This window comes from Salmo salar, chromosome 13, assembly GCF_965601325.2.
Source record: "Salmo salar chromosome 13, fSalSal1, whole genome shotgun sequence".
Classification (NCBI taxonomy): Eukaryota; Metazoa; Chordata; class Actinopteri; order Salmoniformes; family Salmonidae; genus Salmo; species Salmo salar.
In genome coordinates, this window is record NC_138303.1 from 80,300,454 (window position 1) to 80,319,667 (window position 19,214).

Below are 19,214 nucleotides of genomic sequence, written 5' to 3' on the forward strand. Positions count from 1 at the left end.
AGGATAAAAGTGGTCTGTAGTTTTAGCGCCCCTAGTGGCGGAGGAGACATGTTGGTAGAAGTGGGGTAGGACGGTCTTAAATCTCCCTGCGTTAGTCTCCGCCCTCCAGAAGCTCTGCCTCTGGGTGAGCAGTTTGTTTATTTATGGCTCCATACAGTTAGTTGAGTGCCAGATGGGTGTTGGCTTGAGGAGGGATGTAGACAGCTGTGATAATTACAGATGAGAACTCTCTTGGTAGCTAAAAGGGTTTGCAGCTTACCATGAGGTATTCTATAGCAGGTGAGCAAAAGCTTGATTTCCTTCACACTTGAAGCAGCACACCAGTTGTTATTTATGAAAAAACACACACCCTTATTAAGACTTTCTCGAAGCCGCTGTCCGAGCCTGCTAATGCATGGAGAATCCACAAGTACTACGTGCATAGCTTCATCATCCAGTCACGGTTCAGTAAGATGTGTAATATTGCAGCTTTTCAAGTCTCTCTAAAAGGAGACTCTAGAATGAAGCTCAGCCATTTCATTTCCAAGTGACTGGACATCTGCCAATAGAACGGAGGGTTTTCTTTTTGCCTCAATTTCACCAGGACTCAACCTCGTCTACGCCTGCAGGGTTTTGGTAGCCCGTGGAACAAAGGAATATGGTTTGGTACGAACAGCGGAGTCTGCGTTGCCCTAAGGCATATTTGAAGTGGAAATCGAGGTCAGTAACTGTTGTTCTGATGTCCAGAAGTGCTTGGCAGTAAGAAAAAAGAAAAGTAAACACGATAAGTCACTATATTGCAAAGTTGAGTTGGAGCTCATAAGATGTCACCCTTCTCCATCGGCGGCGCTTTATCAGCTCTAATGCAACGTCTGTCTGAGCTGAGTTATTTGGATCCGGTCGGTGTAATACATTCATTCTGTAGAGTAGATGGCGAGTGCACTGTGGTCCTGCCTGCTGCACTCCATTTTACTGTTCTATTTTGTTTTTCATGTTGATTGAAAAGCTTTTCCTTAGAATAGAGGCAGCAGATGTAAATCTGTCTAGACCGTTGTGGAATGACTGATGTTAGGACCGGAGGATAGGATAACCGTATACTCACAATGCGTGATCAGTTGTCCAATTTCAACAGCATCAGTGACATGTTTGACTCCCCCAAACTCTTTGGCACATAAACAGCAAGACACTATAAAGATGTGGCATCATGTTTAGGGCTTCAGCATTTCAAATATCGAGCCTACATATATTTCCTTTGATTTCTCAGCCATGGGAGTTTAGTATATTTTTGTAGGATGATTTGCGCTGGTCTTTTTGAAGATCATTGGTGTAATTCTCCAGGCTTTTGTCCTACAAGGCATCAGTGCCCATTTAATAATTAGGTGGGTGCTCATTTGTCCTATTTTATAATGTACATGATTGTATAATATGCATGTATGAATTGGAAATGTATGTTTTGCATATTCCAACTACCCTTTAGACACACTGAGTGGGGTCACTGCCAGAGTCATTATCGAAGGCGACCTGGAGCAATTGGGGTTAATTGCCTTAAATCAAGGGTACATTGACAGATTTTTAATCTTGTCGGCACGGGGATTAAAAATATTGCGATTTGACTTACAATATATACTGAACAAAAATAGAAGGATAGAAGGAAATCAGTCAATTGAAATAAATGTATTAGGTCCTAATCTATGAATTTCACATGACTAGGCAGGGGAGCAGGCATGGGTGGGCCTTGGAGGGCATAGGCCCACCCACTTGGGAGCAAGGCCCAGCCAATCAATTTGTTTTTCCCCTACAAAAGGGCTTTATTACAGACAGAAATACTCCTCAGATTCATCAGCTGTCCTGGTGGCTTGTCTCAGACGATCCCTCAGACTATGCCGCAGATGAAGAAGCCGGATGTTGAGGTCCTGGGCTAGTGTGGTTACACGTGGTTGTGAGGCCCGTGGACTGCTTTTTGTGCAGATGGAACATTTCTGGGATCTTCTATTTCATCTCACTTTACATGTTTATATTTTTGTTCAGTATAGATCAAAACATTTGGGCGAACTGTTGGAATCATAAAATAGAATGATTTTATATTTAAAAGCGAAGTAGGAAGCGGCATCGTTCTTGTTTGGAATCGGTTGACTGCATTTGACCAGAACAGCATGTGAACTTATAGTGAATTTAACAGTGAGGAGGAGGAACTGCACCGCTTGAGTGACAGGGGGTGTGGCTCGGTGTGTGTGGGGGAGGCAGCTGTAAGAGGAGAAAATGTTACACCTGGCTCAGTGACATTTTTAAATATTGCATGTGATATAGAGCTCTTGCAATTTCCGATTTTGCAAATGTGAATTTGATTAATTGTACAGTCCTATGTCAGAGCCCCTAAAACAGGTGTGTTTCAAACACATCATAGTCCTGTCATCAGTCTTGCTGATTTTATAAATTGAATCTCTTAAAGAATGTCCTTGAATCTGTTGAAGAATTGTGCTAGTATGTGTTCTGTTCTGGGCTTGGGTAAAGCCAAGGTTATCTCTAGGGAGATGGTAGCCTTTGTAGTGTGTGTGTGTGTGTTTAGCTGGCTAATGTTACCCACAGTGAACAGACAGGCAGTTGTAAATGTGACCATGTCTTTTCTGAGGGATGAATCGTGTTTGGCTAGGGGCTGCAGGTCTCCTTTGTCTGTTCAATTCACTTAGTGGTCGTTACTGCTTAAGCACTTCCTACGCCGTGTTCCCTACCACCGACAAATAGCACCGAGGTCAAGGCTTCCCTCCAGACAATGTGAGATTAGACCCAAGATGCAGTGATGCCATAGTAAATGGAACTCTAAACTGGAATGTACAGGAACTGATGTGCAACTTTCTATAATAGAATTTCTACCATACAATTAGATGGGTAGCTATTTCCTTTTTTGTCCCTTCTGTTATAATGATAAAGGAGAGTTCCCTCTTCACCCTGACTATTCTCTTTAACATGTCATTCCCATAACAGGCTCTTAAATTACTTTTACCAAAGGTTATGGCTATACTGACAAGATGCATGTCTCTCCGCCCTAACAATGGGAGTCGTTGTCCACAAAGCGGCGAGGCTGGCTATCTAGCTCCCGCCTATCCTTTTCTTTGGATTGGTGGATACATCTCATTATTGTAATCCTTTTGTGAATATTCGATGAGGGTTGTTGACGTCAACCGCCTGTGTTCATTGGAGAGAGATGAGGCTAGTAGCATAGCATGTCATGAATATGCAGAGCCATCGAGACGACTCCAATATAGCTTTTTATTGAAGTTGCCAGGATCTCACGTCCTACTTATATCAGTAGACTCGAAACAACATAAGCACTACAAAACGTCTATTAGATCAAATAAGCCACACATAGCAAATAAGCCATACATATTTTTGTTGTTGATCAAATTCGACACTCTCATTAACCTCCATTCAAATACTCCTTGCTTGGTGGGCGAAACAATGAAAAAACGCCACATGCTGGTGGGAGATTTTCCGCCAAGTTGGGCCTCTGTCTTCCCCTCTGCTTTTACACAACTTTTGGGTCTACTTCCATGACTTTTGTCTTCATCAAGGGACTTTGTCCATTAAGTCAAATCTATTTTTGTGTGTAGGGTAGATGGGTAATTGGAAAGGAAGAACTGAGGCTACACATGAGTGAAAGAATGCGCTGCCTGGTGTGGTTGTGGAGGGTGACTTACCATTGATAAAGGTTCAGGTCCTGGATTTGTTGCGCCCTTCCTGGAAATGTGGTTTATGTTAGCTGATTAGCAGTGGTCTAGGCCGGGGTGCTGTATTGACCCATGTGCTTTCTCTTCCTTGCTATGCCCTCAGGCCTGATTCAGTCAAAACCGGTATCTGTGTTACCTGGATATTTCAACAACAAATTAACATTTTACCAGTGTGCAGCAAGAGGGCTTGTTTCAGATTGTCAGGCCGAGGCTACGTTGTTTTGTTCAGTAGGCAACATTAATCCAATCAACAAGATTTTTTTTTTTTTTAATCCAAAAATAGAATGTATTTTTACCATTAAACCTGGCTACTGGTTTTGATTTGAGTAGGCTTGGTCTCCATGTTTGTGCTTTGTGTACCCTGCAGAGCATTAGCTAGGGGGATTCCAGTGGTAAAATACCTGGAATTACTGGTCTCCCATTTGCTTTGTGGGGAGGCATGAAGTCATTTGATTACATTCCCAAATTGTACGTTGTTTGGTATTTGTTGCGTAATAAAGATTTATTTTAAGAAAAGAATGACGCTGTCATCTGATATTATGTGAAATGTCTTTGAATAGTTGTGGTGAGCCATTGGGGGTTGTGCCAAACAGCTGTGTACAGAACAGTTCTGAATCAGAGACGTGTACTGCTTGGCGTAACAATTACATAACACCTCCCCCTGCCCCTCTCTCTGTCAGTCTATTCCTGTCAGTTACCATACCCGCTGCAGGCACTGAGGTGGCACCTCCAGCCCTGTGTGTTTCTGTGCGTCTTGGAGAGCTCCCTGTTTTTCTCCTTCAGTTTAAATTCCACTCCCCTCAGTGTCTTATGTTTTATTTCTATAACCTTTTATTTAACTAGGCAAGTCAGTTTAGAACATTCTTATTTACAATACCGGCCAAACCCTCCACTAACCCGGACGACGCTGGGCCAATTGGACGATACTCTGGATCACAGCCGGTTGTGATACAGCCCAGGATCGAACCTGGGTTTGTAGTGAAGCCTCTAGCACTGTGATGCAGTGCCTTAGACCACTGCGCCACTCAGGATCTCAAAGCAAAGTTGGTTTTGGCTAGATGGATAGATGGATGGATGGATGGATGGATAGATATATGGGTTCTGAGGGAGAATCCTCCATGTAATATCCCTGGAGGGTGAAGGAGCTCCGTGGCCCTCAGACTCAATTAACCTTAACCTAGACATATACCTGCAGGTTGTAGACTACTACTACACTGTCAGAATCACAAACTGACACATGCCTTGCAGCCCCAGTTCAATATACACATGTACACTTCCAACATTACTACACAAGTAGTATAACGTGAGAAAGTAAAACAAGGTGAGAAAGACATGCTCAACCTGTCCTCAGAAATAAAGGGTCACCAAATGTGACAGTGAATAGTGATAGATCAATGCTAGATAGGTCCATGGGCACAGTATGCCACATCACCCGCTGCTACCCTGCAGATGGCCGGTTGTTGCTGTGTCAGGGTTTCTATGAGTCAGTGTGAGTATGTTGTGTAGGTGTTATGCCTGGCAGACAGACAGGGTGACAGTAGAGTGGTGCCTGCGAGGCAGCTGGTGTAATGTTGTTGATCTGGCGTCCCGCAGGTCTTTGTTATTGGAACACGGTTTCACTCCTTGTTTTCCTCCTCGTCCAGGCTGACAGTCTCTGTATGCCATGTTGTCAGTAGTGAGTTCAACAACAGATCAGAGCAGGATTTATTACTCATCTCAAGCTATACCTGCCCTGGGAGCACCTATGTTCCTCTGCAGGAGCTTTCTGGACCAGCTTTTCAAAGAGCCCCAGGAATGGGGTGTGTTGTCATCACAATGCCCTGTCATCAGACATACATGTTTGGCTGGCACACCTAAAATGTACAGCACATGATTACACGTTGGAGTTCTATTTGGTGATGTCAGCTCATTACTATGAGCTGAGCCAAATGTAGTATGAGATTGTGAACCGGACTTTGGAAACCACATTGAATAAGGGCCCAGATGTTTTGCAACAGAGCTACTTAGTGGTGAAATGCTGCCAAATGAAACGTTTGCCAAGGATCCCCCCCACCCCAGTCCAAGAGACCATGCAGCTCTGGTCTGTTCTGATCGTCTCTCTGTTGGGGTGCTGCTCAGTGTCAGGCTCAATGACATCACCAGTCACAACAGCACCACCACCACACCCCTTTTAAGTACTGTGTGCTGCTGACCTGATGTTAAATCCCTGGCATAACACTTGTTTAGCCACCAAGGCCATTCATTCATCCCATGTGCTGCTACTGCAGATAACTACACAACCTGTAGATACTGTTGTCAAGCTTATTACCATCAAGTGAACTAAGTTGCAACATGTGGAAGAGTGAAGACCCTTTGATGAATGTCTTCAGAGTATTTCTGAATATACCCCTTCCCCATGTTCTCTTCCCACTTCATAGCCAGTCAGTCTGGCACCAATTGACAGTGGAGTCCGATGAAAATGTTGATGTTTGTAGAAAAGCAGTGGGCCTGTGTGAGAGAGGCTGTCTTGCTATTGATTGGCTTATTATACAGTATGTTCAGAAAGTACTGACACCTTGACTTTTTCTACATTGCATTACTTTACAGCCCTAGATTAATACATTTGACTATATCTATGCACAATACCCTATAATGACCAATCCTGTCTCGGAGCTCTACGGACAATTCCTTCAACCTCATGGCTTGGTTTTTCAATTGATATGCACTGTCAAATGTGGGACCGTTTCTATATAGATAGGTGTGTGCCTTTTTTCAAATCATGAGCTCAATTTCGACACTCAGAGCAAAGGTTCTGAATACTTATGTAAACAAGGTATTTCTGTTTATTTTTAATATATTTGCCAAAACTTCTAAACCTGTTTTCGCTTTGTCATTATGGTGTTTTGTGTGTAGATTAATGAGGATTTTTGTATTTATGTAATCAATTTTAAAATAAGGCTGTAATGTGGGAAAAGTGAAGGGGTCTGAATACTTTCTGAATGCACAGTGTACACACACAGAAGGTATCCCTGTCATTCCAGCTGGTAGATTTGTTTTCCTTCTTCCTACTACTCAGGTAATTGATAGCTGAATAGCTCCTAATGTTGTCTCCCCCTCCTCCCCCCTCAGCTCCAAAACTTAGGGATCAACCCGGCCAACATCGGGTTCAGCACCCTGACGATGGAGTCTGATAAGTTCATCTGTATCCGAGAGAAGGTGGGCGAGCAAGCGCAGGTGGTGATCATAGACATGGCCGACCCCAACACGCCCATCCGCAGGCCTATCTCTGCAGACAGCGCCATCATGAACCCCGCTTCCAAAGTCATCGCACTTAAAGGTAAGCCAGTCAACTGACAGTCTGAATTTCATTAAGCCTTGATTTAACCAGGATAAAATCCCTGGGAAACAATAGGATTTGTCAAGTTATCCGATGTACAACAGCCCTACCATTTTGTACGCTTGTGTTGATGTTTTTATTGATGCAGTACAGCTGCATTTAACCCTTAATGGACCTGCCTTCATGATTCACTTTTGACATGTTTGTTATGTAGCCAGCAGATTTCTGTCAACATCCAATGTCCATTCAGTGTTGAAGCAAACATCTGTTTATGTCCACATACATCCAGCTATTTCTATTTAGTTTTGTAAAGTATATTTGATTGGCCCAGACATTAGTCTTACTGACCTATGACCCAACAGTAGTGTAAGTCTTGTTCAGCAGCCATAATTGCTTTGTTTGTTATGTTTTTGTTTCTCTGTTCTTTTTGTTTTGTTTTACTGCTTTCTTATGTGTATGCAGACGGTGAGTTAACATTTCAGTACAACAGAGTTGTGGAAGTTTTAAATCCTGTTTTTAAATCAGCATTCAAAAGACATCCTTAAGACTTAGTTCAAGTCCACACTAGGGTCACTAGAAACACTTGCACTCACTCACTCTAGTCTCTCCTTTCATATCATCACCATGTTATCATCCAGCGTGAGACTGACTCCCACTGTTCCAGTCCCCTTGTACTCTATTCCAAACCCTGTCTATGCACACAGATGGGCATAATTGTCAAAATACAGTGGCAGGACTTTTATTATGGAATCAGGATTTTTACATGACCAAAATCCATACACATTTTTTCATACATGCTATATTTCATGCACCTATGTTTAAGCTATTATCTAACTATTAGGCCAATCTAAACAGGATTTATCTTTCACAACCTTCTAGCTTGAATGTTGGCATTACATCAATATTGTTTCTTAAACGTACCAGTGATTTTAGTATCTGTTTGGGGTGGAAATATTGTGGGGTGACACAAATTTGTTGCTTGCCATTTCGATTCTCTCCTTAGTTCCTGTGTTTGAATGTAACGTTGCCCAAACCCTTGGCTTTCAATGGGGTTCACTACCTTTGTCATAAGAGCTGTGTAAGAGTTTAGGTTAGGTATTATCCTGAAACGAGACCACATAAGTTGTGGGTAAAGCAGTAAGTAGACATGAGCTAGGTTACACATGATGTAATCTGTTTATTTTATTGACAGATTTAGAATTCCCTCATAGCTAGCTAACGATCACTGTAGATCCTTGCTCCTCCCTCTGTTAGAGGCAGTGAACGGGGCCTGGGGGACGATAGTGATTTGAATCAGTGTTTTGTATTCTGATGGTAGCTCTGCTCAGATCAGATGATGTAGCATGTCCAGTGAGCCTTCCTCTGGTATTCTATCCTATCAGATGATGGAGTGGATATAGCAAGTGGATATAGCAAGTGTACATTTCAGGCCAGAAGGAGTATGGAGATGATGAATAGGGCCCTTTGACGAGTTACTATGGCCTAGAGGGCTGAAAATCAGATTAGCCACCAACTGAATGGTCGTTAAAGGAAAATAGTCTTTGATTGGTTTAAACCAGTAGATTTAATAAGAGCCATGCTCCTCCCTGTGGGTCCAACACTGCCCCTCCACCCCCATCCCCACTGCCAATCCTAATGTCATTTACACAGGCCCAAACCACTTAAACAAACCTAGATTGGAAATATTTCCTGGGATTCCATACAGACCGACACAGACCCCATCTATGTGACTGTAGGGCTCGGTGTGTCCTGTCCTCCTAGCTTCCCGTCTCTCCTTCTTTGTATCGTGACCCTGCGTTTTCCCTGACTGCCTGGTTTCAGCAACCAGTAATATTATCTGAAAGGCAAATTTTCTAGCTAGTGAGTGAATGACTAATATTTCTGAAATAGCACAGTACCGAAGGGCCAGTCGTCCACTTGTAGTTTTTTTAAATACTTTCTACCGGTGAGGGTAGGATGGTTGTGTGAATACACAATGTTTGGAGGAGGGACTCATTATTAGTCTGTGGCTACAGCCAATAGGGCTATATACTGATTTCAGGAGTAGCGATAGTCAACAATTACCATAGTATTTAGTTTTGGAGCCCGCTCTTCATTCACAAGCATGACCAAAGAACACAAGTTGAGTGGCAAATATGAGAAAAGGGGCTTCCAGCGCCTAAGATGGTAAAAACATGCATATGCTATAAACTGCCAATAAATGGTACTCTCATTTGAAGCAGAAAGCAGTTGTGAGATTATACTGGATTAGCAGGCATGACTTTTGCCATTATTTGGCATCTCATTCCCAATCATTTGTGTTGTACTGTAGGACGGAATTACAGGTTGTATTACTATGTAGTGGGAAACGCAGGGCCGTGGTCTTCTGGCATAGTAGCATAGCTATCTACCTTCTCTTCTTCCCTAATCTGCCCTCCCTCTTTACCGCCGTGCTAAATCTATCATGTGATGGTTTAGTGACCCTGGGGGATGGGAGAAGCACAATACACAACGTGCACCTCCAATTGCTTAATCTGGTCTAATCAAAACTCACTTTGTTAATTTTGTTCACACTTTTAAATGGGGCTGCCGATGCTGTAATTGGTGCACTGCAAGCTATAGTCTGTGATGTTTATGATTATGAAGCCATGGCTTTGGTATCAAGAACTGATAACACAGCAAATCATTATTTTGCAGCTTTTGGAAGTGAATTGCTTTATGTGATTTACAATTTGCTTTCAATAAAATGAACAGGGAATACAATAATTAATGCTTCTTAATAAAGCTTTAACTTACTTCACCCAAAACTAATCAAAACACAGGTGAGTAACCTTTTCTAACCTTTCCATCATTGATACACTGAGTATACCAAACATTAGGGACACCTTCCTAATATTGAGTTGACCCCCCCCTGCACTATTTGCCCTTAGAACGGCCTCAATTCGTCGGGGCGTGGACTCTACAAGGTGTCGAAAGCATTCCACAGGGATGCTGGCACATGTTGACTCCAATGCTCCGCACAGTTGTGTCAAGTTGGCTGGATGTCCTTGATACACACAGGAAACCCAGCAGCGTTGCAGTTCTTGACACAAACCGTTGCCCCGTCACCTAGTACCATACCCCGTTCCAAGGCACTTAAATATTTTGTCTTGCCCATTCACCCTCTGGATAGCACACATCCACAATCCATGTCTCTATTGACTCTAGGCTTAAAAATCCTTCTTTAACCTGCCTCCTCCCCTTCATCTACACTGATTGAAGTGGATTTAACAGGTGACATCAATAAGGGATCATAGCTTTCATCTGGATTCAGTCTATATCATGGAAAGAGCAGGTGTTCTTAATGTTTTGTATACTCAGTGTATATAAACAATGTAAAATAACATCTAATAACGTACAATGGTACAGGCTTAATCAATATTGAAAACCTCTTTTCATTGATTTTGATAAGGGTGTCCTTTTACAGTAAGTCCCCAACCACACTGTCAACATACCTTTCCTTTCCCTCTAATACTGTCTAAGTATTATTAGTCCTCCTCCTGTTTTATCTTATTATTGACCTGGATGCTGATAAGTAACATTTTAGTGGTCTGTTTTTCATTTCTTTGCTTAATCTCTGACTGCTATGTCCTTCTTGCCTGATGCTCTCTTTGGGCCATAACTACCATCATTTCGAGCTTGACTCTCATTACTCAAGTGGAATTTGGTGTTTATTTTACCTTTCCCTCAGTCCGACGTGTGTGTTTGTGGCACTCTGACCTGTGGGTGTGTGTGTGTGTGTGTGTATGCTGACTCTCAGAGTAGCCATAATGTGGTGTTCTCCCATGCGATGCCTCTCTCTGCTTCCTCTGCCCCTCTCAGCCGCCAAAACCCTTCAGATCTTTAACATTGAGATGAAGAGCAAGATGAAGGCCCACACCATGACGGACGACGTCACCTTCTGGAAGTGGATCTCCCTCAACACAGTGGCACTTGTGACCGACAATGCCGTCTACCATTGGAGCATGGAGGGGGACTCCCAGCCAATCAAAGTCTTTGACCGGCACTCCAGCCTGGCGGGCTGTCAAATCATCAACTACCGCACTGACGCCAAGCAGAAGTGGCTGCTGCTCATCGGCATCTCCGCACAGGTCACTGTCTTAGACACGCACACAAACACACATTAACTCAATGACAGTGAATATATCTAGTCACACACACACACACATACCTAGCTATGCACTATCAAACTCAGCTTATCGCTGTAGCAGAGAATGCCATTACCCTGTAATGAACATAAAGAGCACGTGTTTTCTGTTGCAGCAAAACCGTGTGGTGGGCGCCATGCAGTTGTACTCTGTGGACAGGAAGGTGTCACAGCCCATTGAGGGCCACGCCGCCGGCTTTGCCCAGTTCAAAATGGAGGGCAACACAGAGGAGTCCACACTGTTCTGCTTTGCTGTGAGAGGACAGGCCGGAGGAAAGGTAGGCCAAAGGACCTGGGCACTGAGGTTAGGGGGCGATGTTGGGGTTGGTTGGTGGAGATGTTTTTCATTTTCTTTTGACAATACTCAGCTGGCAAAGCTGGTTGAAATGACATAATTATAACCAGATTACAACTAACAGGTTGAATTCATGTCATTGCAGCCAGTTTTGCCCGCTGGCTAAGCACGTCATTGTAGATGACTGTAAATTACATTGTTCTCTAATGGTTCCTCTCTATTGTAGTTGCACATCATTGAGGTGGGCACCCCACCCACAGGGAACCAGCCTTTTCCAAAGAAAGCAGTGGATGTGTTCTTCCCTCCAGAGGCTCAGAATGACTTCCCTGTGGCCATGCAGGTAGATAATAGCACCTGAAACCCCACCTCTTTAAGGAATACCTAGGATAGGATAAAGTAATCCTTCTAACCCCCCCCCCCCCCTTAAATGTAAATGTTATCACTCTAAGACAAGCTGTACTGCACTGGCGTGGTTATGGATCCATCATAATTGCATGCTGGAAAGGCTAATGTGAAAAGAATAGTAGTATGGTTCGTGTCGGCAAAGTAATGTGAGAAGGGTATTAGTGTTAGCCAAGGAAAGCCTAGTAGGTAGCTGTGGACTGTACTTAACACTGATAGGCGCTGTCGATCAAGGACACCCTGACATTGTAGCACAGCACATACCGTGCCTTCAGAGAAAGTATTCACACCCCTGGACTTAGTCCACAGTTTGTTGTTACAGCCTGAATTCAAAATGTATTGCTTTTATTTGTTTCTCACCCATCTACACACAATACTCCATAATGACAAAGTGAAATAAATGTTTTTAGTTAATTTATTGCAATACAGAAATGGAATTTGCTTAAGTATTCAATACATGTTAGAATCACTTTTGGCAGGGATTACAGCTGTGAGTCTTAATGGGTAAGTCTCAAAGAGCTTTCCACACTTAGATTGTACATTATTTAACAATTTATTATTTTCAAAATTCTTCAAGCTCTGTCATTGTTTGTTGATCATTGCTAGAGAACCAATTTCAGAACTTGCCATAGATTTTCAAGCAAATTTAAGCCAAAACCGTCACTCGGCCACTCAGGAACATTCACTGTCTTCTTGGTAAGCAAAATATGGCATGCGTTTTAGGTTATTATCCTACTGAAAGGTGAATTCATCTCCCAGTGTCTGTTGGAAAACAGTCTGAACCAGGTTTCCCTCTAGGATTTTGCCTGTGCCTAGCTCCATTCCATTTTTTATCGTGAAACTCACCAGTCCATAACGAATACAAGCATACCCGTAATATGATGCAGTCACCACTATACTTGAAAATATGGAGAGTGGTACTCTGTTGTATTGGATTTGCCCCAAACATAACACTTTGTATTCAGGACAAAAAGTTTATTGCTTTGCCACATTTTTAGCTGGATTACTTTAGTGCCTTGTTGCAAACAGAATGCCTGTTTTGGAATATTTTTATTCTGTACAGGCTTCCTTTCCCCCCCCCCACTCTGTCAATTATGTTAGTATTGTGGCATAAGTACAATGTTGTTAATCCAGCCTCAGTTTTCTCATCACAGCCATTAAACTCTGTTTGAAAGTCATCTTTGGTCTCATGGTGATATCTCTGAGGGGTTTCCTTCCTCTCTGGCAACTGAGTTAGGAAGGACGCCTGTAACTTTGTAGTGACTGGGTATATTGATAGACCATCCAAAGTGTGATGAACAACTAAACCATGCTTAAAGGGATATATATATATATATTTTTTTTAAATGTACCCTTTGCGAGGCATTGGAAAACCTTTCTGGTCTTTGTGGTTGGATCTGTGTTTGAAATTTACTGCTCAACTGCGTGACCTTACAAGTATCTGTATGTGTCGGGAACAGAGATGAGGTAGTCATGCAAAAATCATGTTCGACACTATTATTGCATACAGAGCCAATGCAACTTATGTGACTTGTTAAGCACATTTTTACTCCTGAACTTATTTAGACTTGCTATAACAAGGATGTTGAATACAAGACATTTCAGCTGTTCATTGTTAATTCATTTGTAAAAATGTCAAAACATAATTCCACATTATTGGGTATTGTGTTTAGGCCAGTGACAAATAAACCTGAATTTAATCAGTTTTATAAATTCAGGCTTTAACACAACAAAGTAGGAAAAGTCGAAGGGTGTGAATACTTTCTGAAGGCACTGTAGTAGGGGAGGGGCTAAAGATTAGCACAGGGATGATTAGCACAGGTAGAGTAGAGCTCTAATACTTTCATATTCATTAATTAATTAATTAAATGTAATAAATTAATGAACGAAAGACACCTGTACTGCCCTTGAAGGGATTTTTTTGTACAACTTTAGAGAATACTCTGCTTTTACATATGTTACACTTTACACATTTTGATTCTCTATAATAAAAAAAGATCTGACTTTTTCCTCTCAGATAAGCTCCAAGCAGGACGTGGTGTTCCTCATCACCAAATATGGTTACATCCACCTGTACGACCTGGAGACTGGCACCTGCATCTACATGAACAGGATCAGCGGGGAGACGATCTTTGTCACGGCCCCACACGAAGCCACCGCTGGGATCATCGGGGTCAACCGGAAAGGACAGGTACAGATACCACCTCGCTACCTCTCCCACCCTCCTCTTTACCATCTTCTATCACCACATTCTTGGAAAGACAGAAATAACAGATATGGCTTTTTTTTATATTTTTTTTTATTCTGACACTCGCAGCATTTTCCAGTGTAAGGAGAACTCGCATCACCACAAATGTGTTGACTATTTTACACCCCCTCTTTTGTATGTAACAATTTGTAGTGCACACTACATTATAATCCATTCAGCTAGATGAATCTAGTTGTAATCCTAGCGTTGTAACTTGATGTGCTCCACTGTAAACCAGCCTCATGTTCCTCCTCATTACTATACCACCGCTGGTTCAATACTGCTCTGCATTCCGTACATTATACAGCCTCTCTCGGGACACCAGAGGAGGAGAAGGCTGGGTCTAGAATACATACAGCATTACCCTATATAATACCCCCCACCACCACATCTAAGACCCAATAAGACAATCATTAATAATCCCACTCTCTTTCATATCTAACCATGTTTTCAATGGTAAGCAGCACAGGGAGGTGGATAGATGATAACAAGAACTGGAGTTAAGCGAATGGCCTGTCGTCGCTGTTGTCAGAGTACTCCATCTAAGCGAGGAGGTGTCCGTTCGTTATAAATAATCAAAGGTGTAGAGTTTCACAGGTGATCCAGAGAGATCCACCCCGCCTCCAACACACACACACACACACACACACACACACACACACACACACACTGTGAAGGCATTACAGCAGGATAACAGCATCCATCTAACTGATGAATAATGTTCCAGCCAGGCCACATGCATTATTGAGTGGAGGAGGGGAAACTGATCTGAGACGCACACTGTCAGACCTGCATTGCTGGAGCTTAGAGCACACAGAGATACACTGGCTGGGGCTTCTATAGAGCAGTGAGCAGAGACACTGGCTGTGGTTTGTATGATAATGGCATAGAGACACTGTGAGGCTGGGGCTTCGAAACAGTGCAGTTTTTCCCCTATATGCATTTAAATCGACACCACTTCAAAAAAATTAGATATTTTTTAGAATGTAGATGTATGCCCCGCCCGCCCCCGCTAACTCTGCAGGATGTATGCCCCGCCCGCCCCCGCTAACTCTGCAGGATGTATGCCCCGCCCGCCCCCGCTAACTCTGCAGGATGTATGCCCCGCCCGCCCCCGCTAACTCTGCAGGATGTATGCCCCGCCCGCCCCCGCTAACTCTGCAGGATGTATGCCCGCCCCCGCTAACGCTGCAGGATGTATGCCCCGCCCGCCCCCGCTAACGCTGCAGGATGTATGCCCCGCCCGCCCCCGTTAACGCTGCAGGATGTATAATAGGCCACTGTCTGGTTGGCTGGGGGACAGCCTCTACTTGACTAGGGCTAAGGTAAATGAATGGCAGTGGAAATATTTAGGCCTAATCCTCACCTCCTGTCAGTGGAATGTTTGATGGGTGTATTAATTTGCTTCCCTTTGGCTGCTGAAGATGGAGCTTAGCTTGCTGGAGTGCGAGGGCACTGTCGTCATGTGTGGTTTGATTGCTCATTAGTTATAATTAAACTAAATAACTTAAAAATATAATGCCTTGGTAGTAGGGATGCCTGCTGGCTAAGCAGGCCCTACAGTGGTTGTCTTCTCCATCACTGAGTCCCACACAGAGAGCTGTGGGGTTGGGCTCGCCTCTCCTCTTCCCCCTGTGTGTGTGTGTCAGGGGGAAGAGCCAGGGTCCAAGTTGCTGCGTCTGCAACCAGGAACACAGTTACACAGGCACTGACTGGCCTTGAGATGGAGGAATCCCTGCAAAAAGAGCTGCAGCACAGAGCTACCCTGCAGTAATTAGGGGGAGAAAAGAGGTGGAGAGAGGAAAAAAAGAAGGGGGAAAGAAAGAGGGAGATGTGGTGACTTTAACGGTCTGAACCAGATGTTTACGGTTGATGATGTCACTGCTCTCTGTAGCCACTAAGGCTTGACTCCGCTCATCTCTGCCTCTAGCTACTACTGACGTCTATACATACATACATACACACACACACACACACACTAGGGTTTAATATTTTCCCGGTATTTTACAAATGTTCCATCCCGAGAATAAATCACTTTTCCGGGTAACCTGGTATTTCCCGTCAACACCGGAAGTGTTGTTCAAAAGCATATATCTGGCATATAAATAGGCCTTTGTTTGGATTTGATTAGAGCTTTGATCCTAAATTCAAGCCTGAGCCAGACATGAAATACATTTAATGAGCCCAAGCCCAAAAAAGCCCAAAGCATTGTGTGGTTATCCAATAAATATGATGTAGGCTACTGTACATTACTCATGACAGAAAAACACAAAAGCCCATGGATGTAGCTAGCTATATGCTCTCTTGGGTAAATACATGAAACCAGTTCCAGTAGGCTACTCCTTTTTGAGTGTGAACTGTGTTATTGTATTATACTGTGTTATATTGATTGGAATTACGCACATCAAATCAAAGTTTATTTGTCACGTGCGCCAAATACAGTGAAATGCTTACTCACAGGCTCTAACCAATAGTGCAAAAAAGGTATTAGGTGAACAATAGGTAGGTAAGATTTAGATGCACTATTGTAAAGTGGTTGTTCCACTGGATATTATAGGTGAATGCACCAATTTGTAAGTCGCTCTGGATAAGAGCGTCTGCTAAATGACTAAAATGTAAAAAAAAAAAAATAATGTAAAAATGAAATAAAACAACAGTAAAAAGACGGGCTATATACAGTAGTGAGGCTATAAAAGTAGCGAGGCTACATACAGACACCGGTTAGTCAGGCTGATTTGAGGTAGTATGTACTTGTAGATATGGTTAAAGTGACTATGCATATATGATGAACAGAGTAGCGGTAGCGTAAAAGAGGGGTTGGTGGGTGGGACAAAGCAGATAGCCCGGTTAGCCAATGTGCGGGAGCACTGGTTGGTCTGCCCAATTGAGGTAGTATGCACATGAATGTATAGTTAGTGACTATGCATATATGATAAACCGAGAGTAGCAGCAGTGTAAGAAGAGGGGTTGGGGGGGGGGGCACACAATGCAAATAGTCCGGGGTAGTCATTTGATTACCTGTTCAGGGGAGTTATGGCTTGGGGGTAAAAACTGTTGAAGCCTTTTTGTCCTAGACTTGGCACTCTGGTACCGCTTGCCATGCAGTAGTATAGAGCACAGTCTATGGCTGGGGTCTTTGAAATTTTTTAGGGCCTTCTGACACCGCCTGGTGTAGAGGTCCTAGATGGCAGGCAGCTTAGCCCCAGTGATGTACTGGGCCGTACGCACTACCCTCTGTAGTGCCTTGCGGTCAGAGGCCAAGCAATTGCCGTACCAGGCAGTGATGCAACCAGTCAGCATGCTCTCGATGTTGCAGCTGTAGAACTTTTTGAGGATCTCAGGACCCATGCCAAATCTTTTTAGTTTCCTGAGGGCCCTCTTCACGACTGTCTTGGTGTGTTTGGACCATGTTAGTTTGTTGATGTGGACACCAAGGAACTTGGAGCGCTCAACCTGCTCCACTACAGCCCCGTCGATGAGAATGGGGGCGTGCTCGGTCCTCCTTTTCCTGTAGTCTACAATCATCTCCTTAATCTTGGTTACGTTGAGGGATAGGTTGTTTTTCTGGCACCACCTGGCCAGGTCTCTGACCTCCTCCCTATAGACTGTCTCGTCATTGGCGATGGTCAGGCCTACCACTGTTGTGTCGTCTGCAAACTTAATGATGGTGTTGGAGTCGTTCCTGGCCATGCAGTCGTGGGTGAACAGGGAGTACATGAGGGGCCTGAGCACGCACCCCTGGGGAGCTCTAGTGTTGAGGATCAGTGTGGCAGATGTGTTGCTACCTACTACCCTCACCACCTGGGGGCAGCCCGTCAGGAAGTCCAGGATCCAGTTGCAGAGGGAGGTGTTTAGTCCCAGGATCCTTAGCTTAGTGATGAGCTTTGAGGGTACTATGGTGTTGAATGCTGAGCTGTAGTCAATGAATAGCATTCTCACATAAGTGTTCCTTTTGTCCAGGTGGGAAAGGGCAGTGTGGAGTGCAATAGAGATGGCATCATCTGTGGATCTGTTTTGGCCGTATGCAAATTGGAGTGGGTCGAGGGTTTCTGGGATAATGGTGTTGTGAGCCATTACCAACCTTTCAAAGCACTTCATGGCTACGGATGTGAGTGCTACGGGTCTGTAGTCATTTAGGCAGGTTGCCTTTGTTCTTGGGCACAGGGACTATGGTGGTCTGCTTGAAACATGTTGGTATTACAGACTCAATCAGGGACATGTTGAAAATGTCAGTGAAGACACCTGCCAGTTTGTCAGCACATGCCTGGAGCACACGTCCTGGTAATCTGTCTGGCCCTGCAGCCTTGTGTATGTTGACCTGTTTAAAGGTCTTACTCACGTTGGCTACGGAGAGCGTGATCACAGTCGTCCGGAACAGCTGATGCTCTCATGCATGCCTCAGTGTTGCTTGCCTCGAAGCGAGCATAGAAGTGATTTAGCTCATCTGGTAGGCTCGTGTCACTGGGCAGCTCGCGGCTGTGCTTCCCTTTGTAGTTTGTAATAGTTTGCAAGCCCTGCCACGGAAGACGAGCGTCGGAGCCGGTGTAGTATGATTCAATCTTAGCCTTGTATTGACGCTTTGCCTGTTTGATGGTTCGTCGCAGGGCATAGCAGGATTTCTTGTAAGCTTCCGGGTTAGAGTTCCGTACCTTAAAAGCGGCAGCTCTACCCTTCTGCTCAGTGCGAATGTTGCCTGTAATCCATGGCTTTTGGTTGGGGTATGTACGTACAGTCACTGTGGGGACGAGTTCCTCGATGCACTTATTGATAAAGCCAGTGACTGATGTAGTGTACTCTTCAATGCCATCGGAAGTATCCCAGAACATATTCCAGTTTGTGCTAGCAAAACAGTCCTGTAGTTTAGGATCTACTTCATCTGACCACCTTTTTTTTAGACCGAGTCACTGGTGCTTCCTGCTTTAATTTTTGCTTGTAAGCAGGAATCCGGAGGATAGAGTTGTGGTTGGATTTACCAAATGGAGGGCGAGGGAGAGCTTTGTACGCATCTCTGTGTGTGGAGTACAGGTGATCTAGAATTTTTTTTCCCTCTGGTTGCACATTTAACATGTTGATGGAAATTTGGT

At 43.8% G+C, this 19,214-nt stretch overlaps 1 protein-coding gene across 1 annotated transcript in view; it reads left to right on the forward strand.

The window, feature by feature from the left end:
- LOC106567969 (clathrin heavy chain 1) overlaps positions 1–19,214 on the forward strand; it is a 68,786-nt gene that overhangs the window by 15,713 nt on the left and 33,859 nt on the right. Inside the window, exons 2-6 of the mRNA XM_014137896.3 lie at positions 6,813–7,020; positions 10,861–11,129; positions 11,302–11,463; positions 11,707–11,820; positions 13,900–14,073. Coding sequence (XP_013993371.1) covers positions 6,813–7,020; positions 10,861–11,129; positions 11,302–11,463; positions 11,707–11,820; positions 13,900–14,073 — 927 coding nt within the window. The remainder of the gene's footprint in view (positions 1–6,812; positions 7,021–10,860; positions 11,130–11,301; positions 11,464–11,706; positions 11,821–13,899; positions 14,074–19,214) is intronic.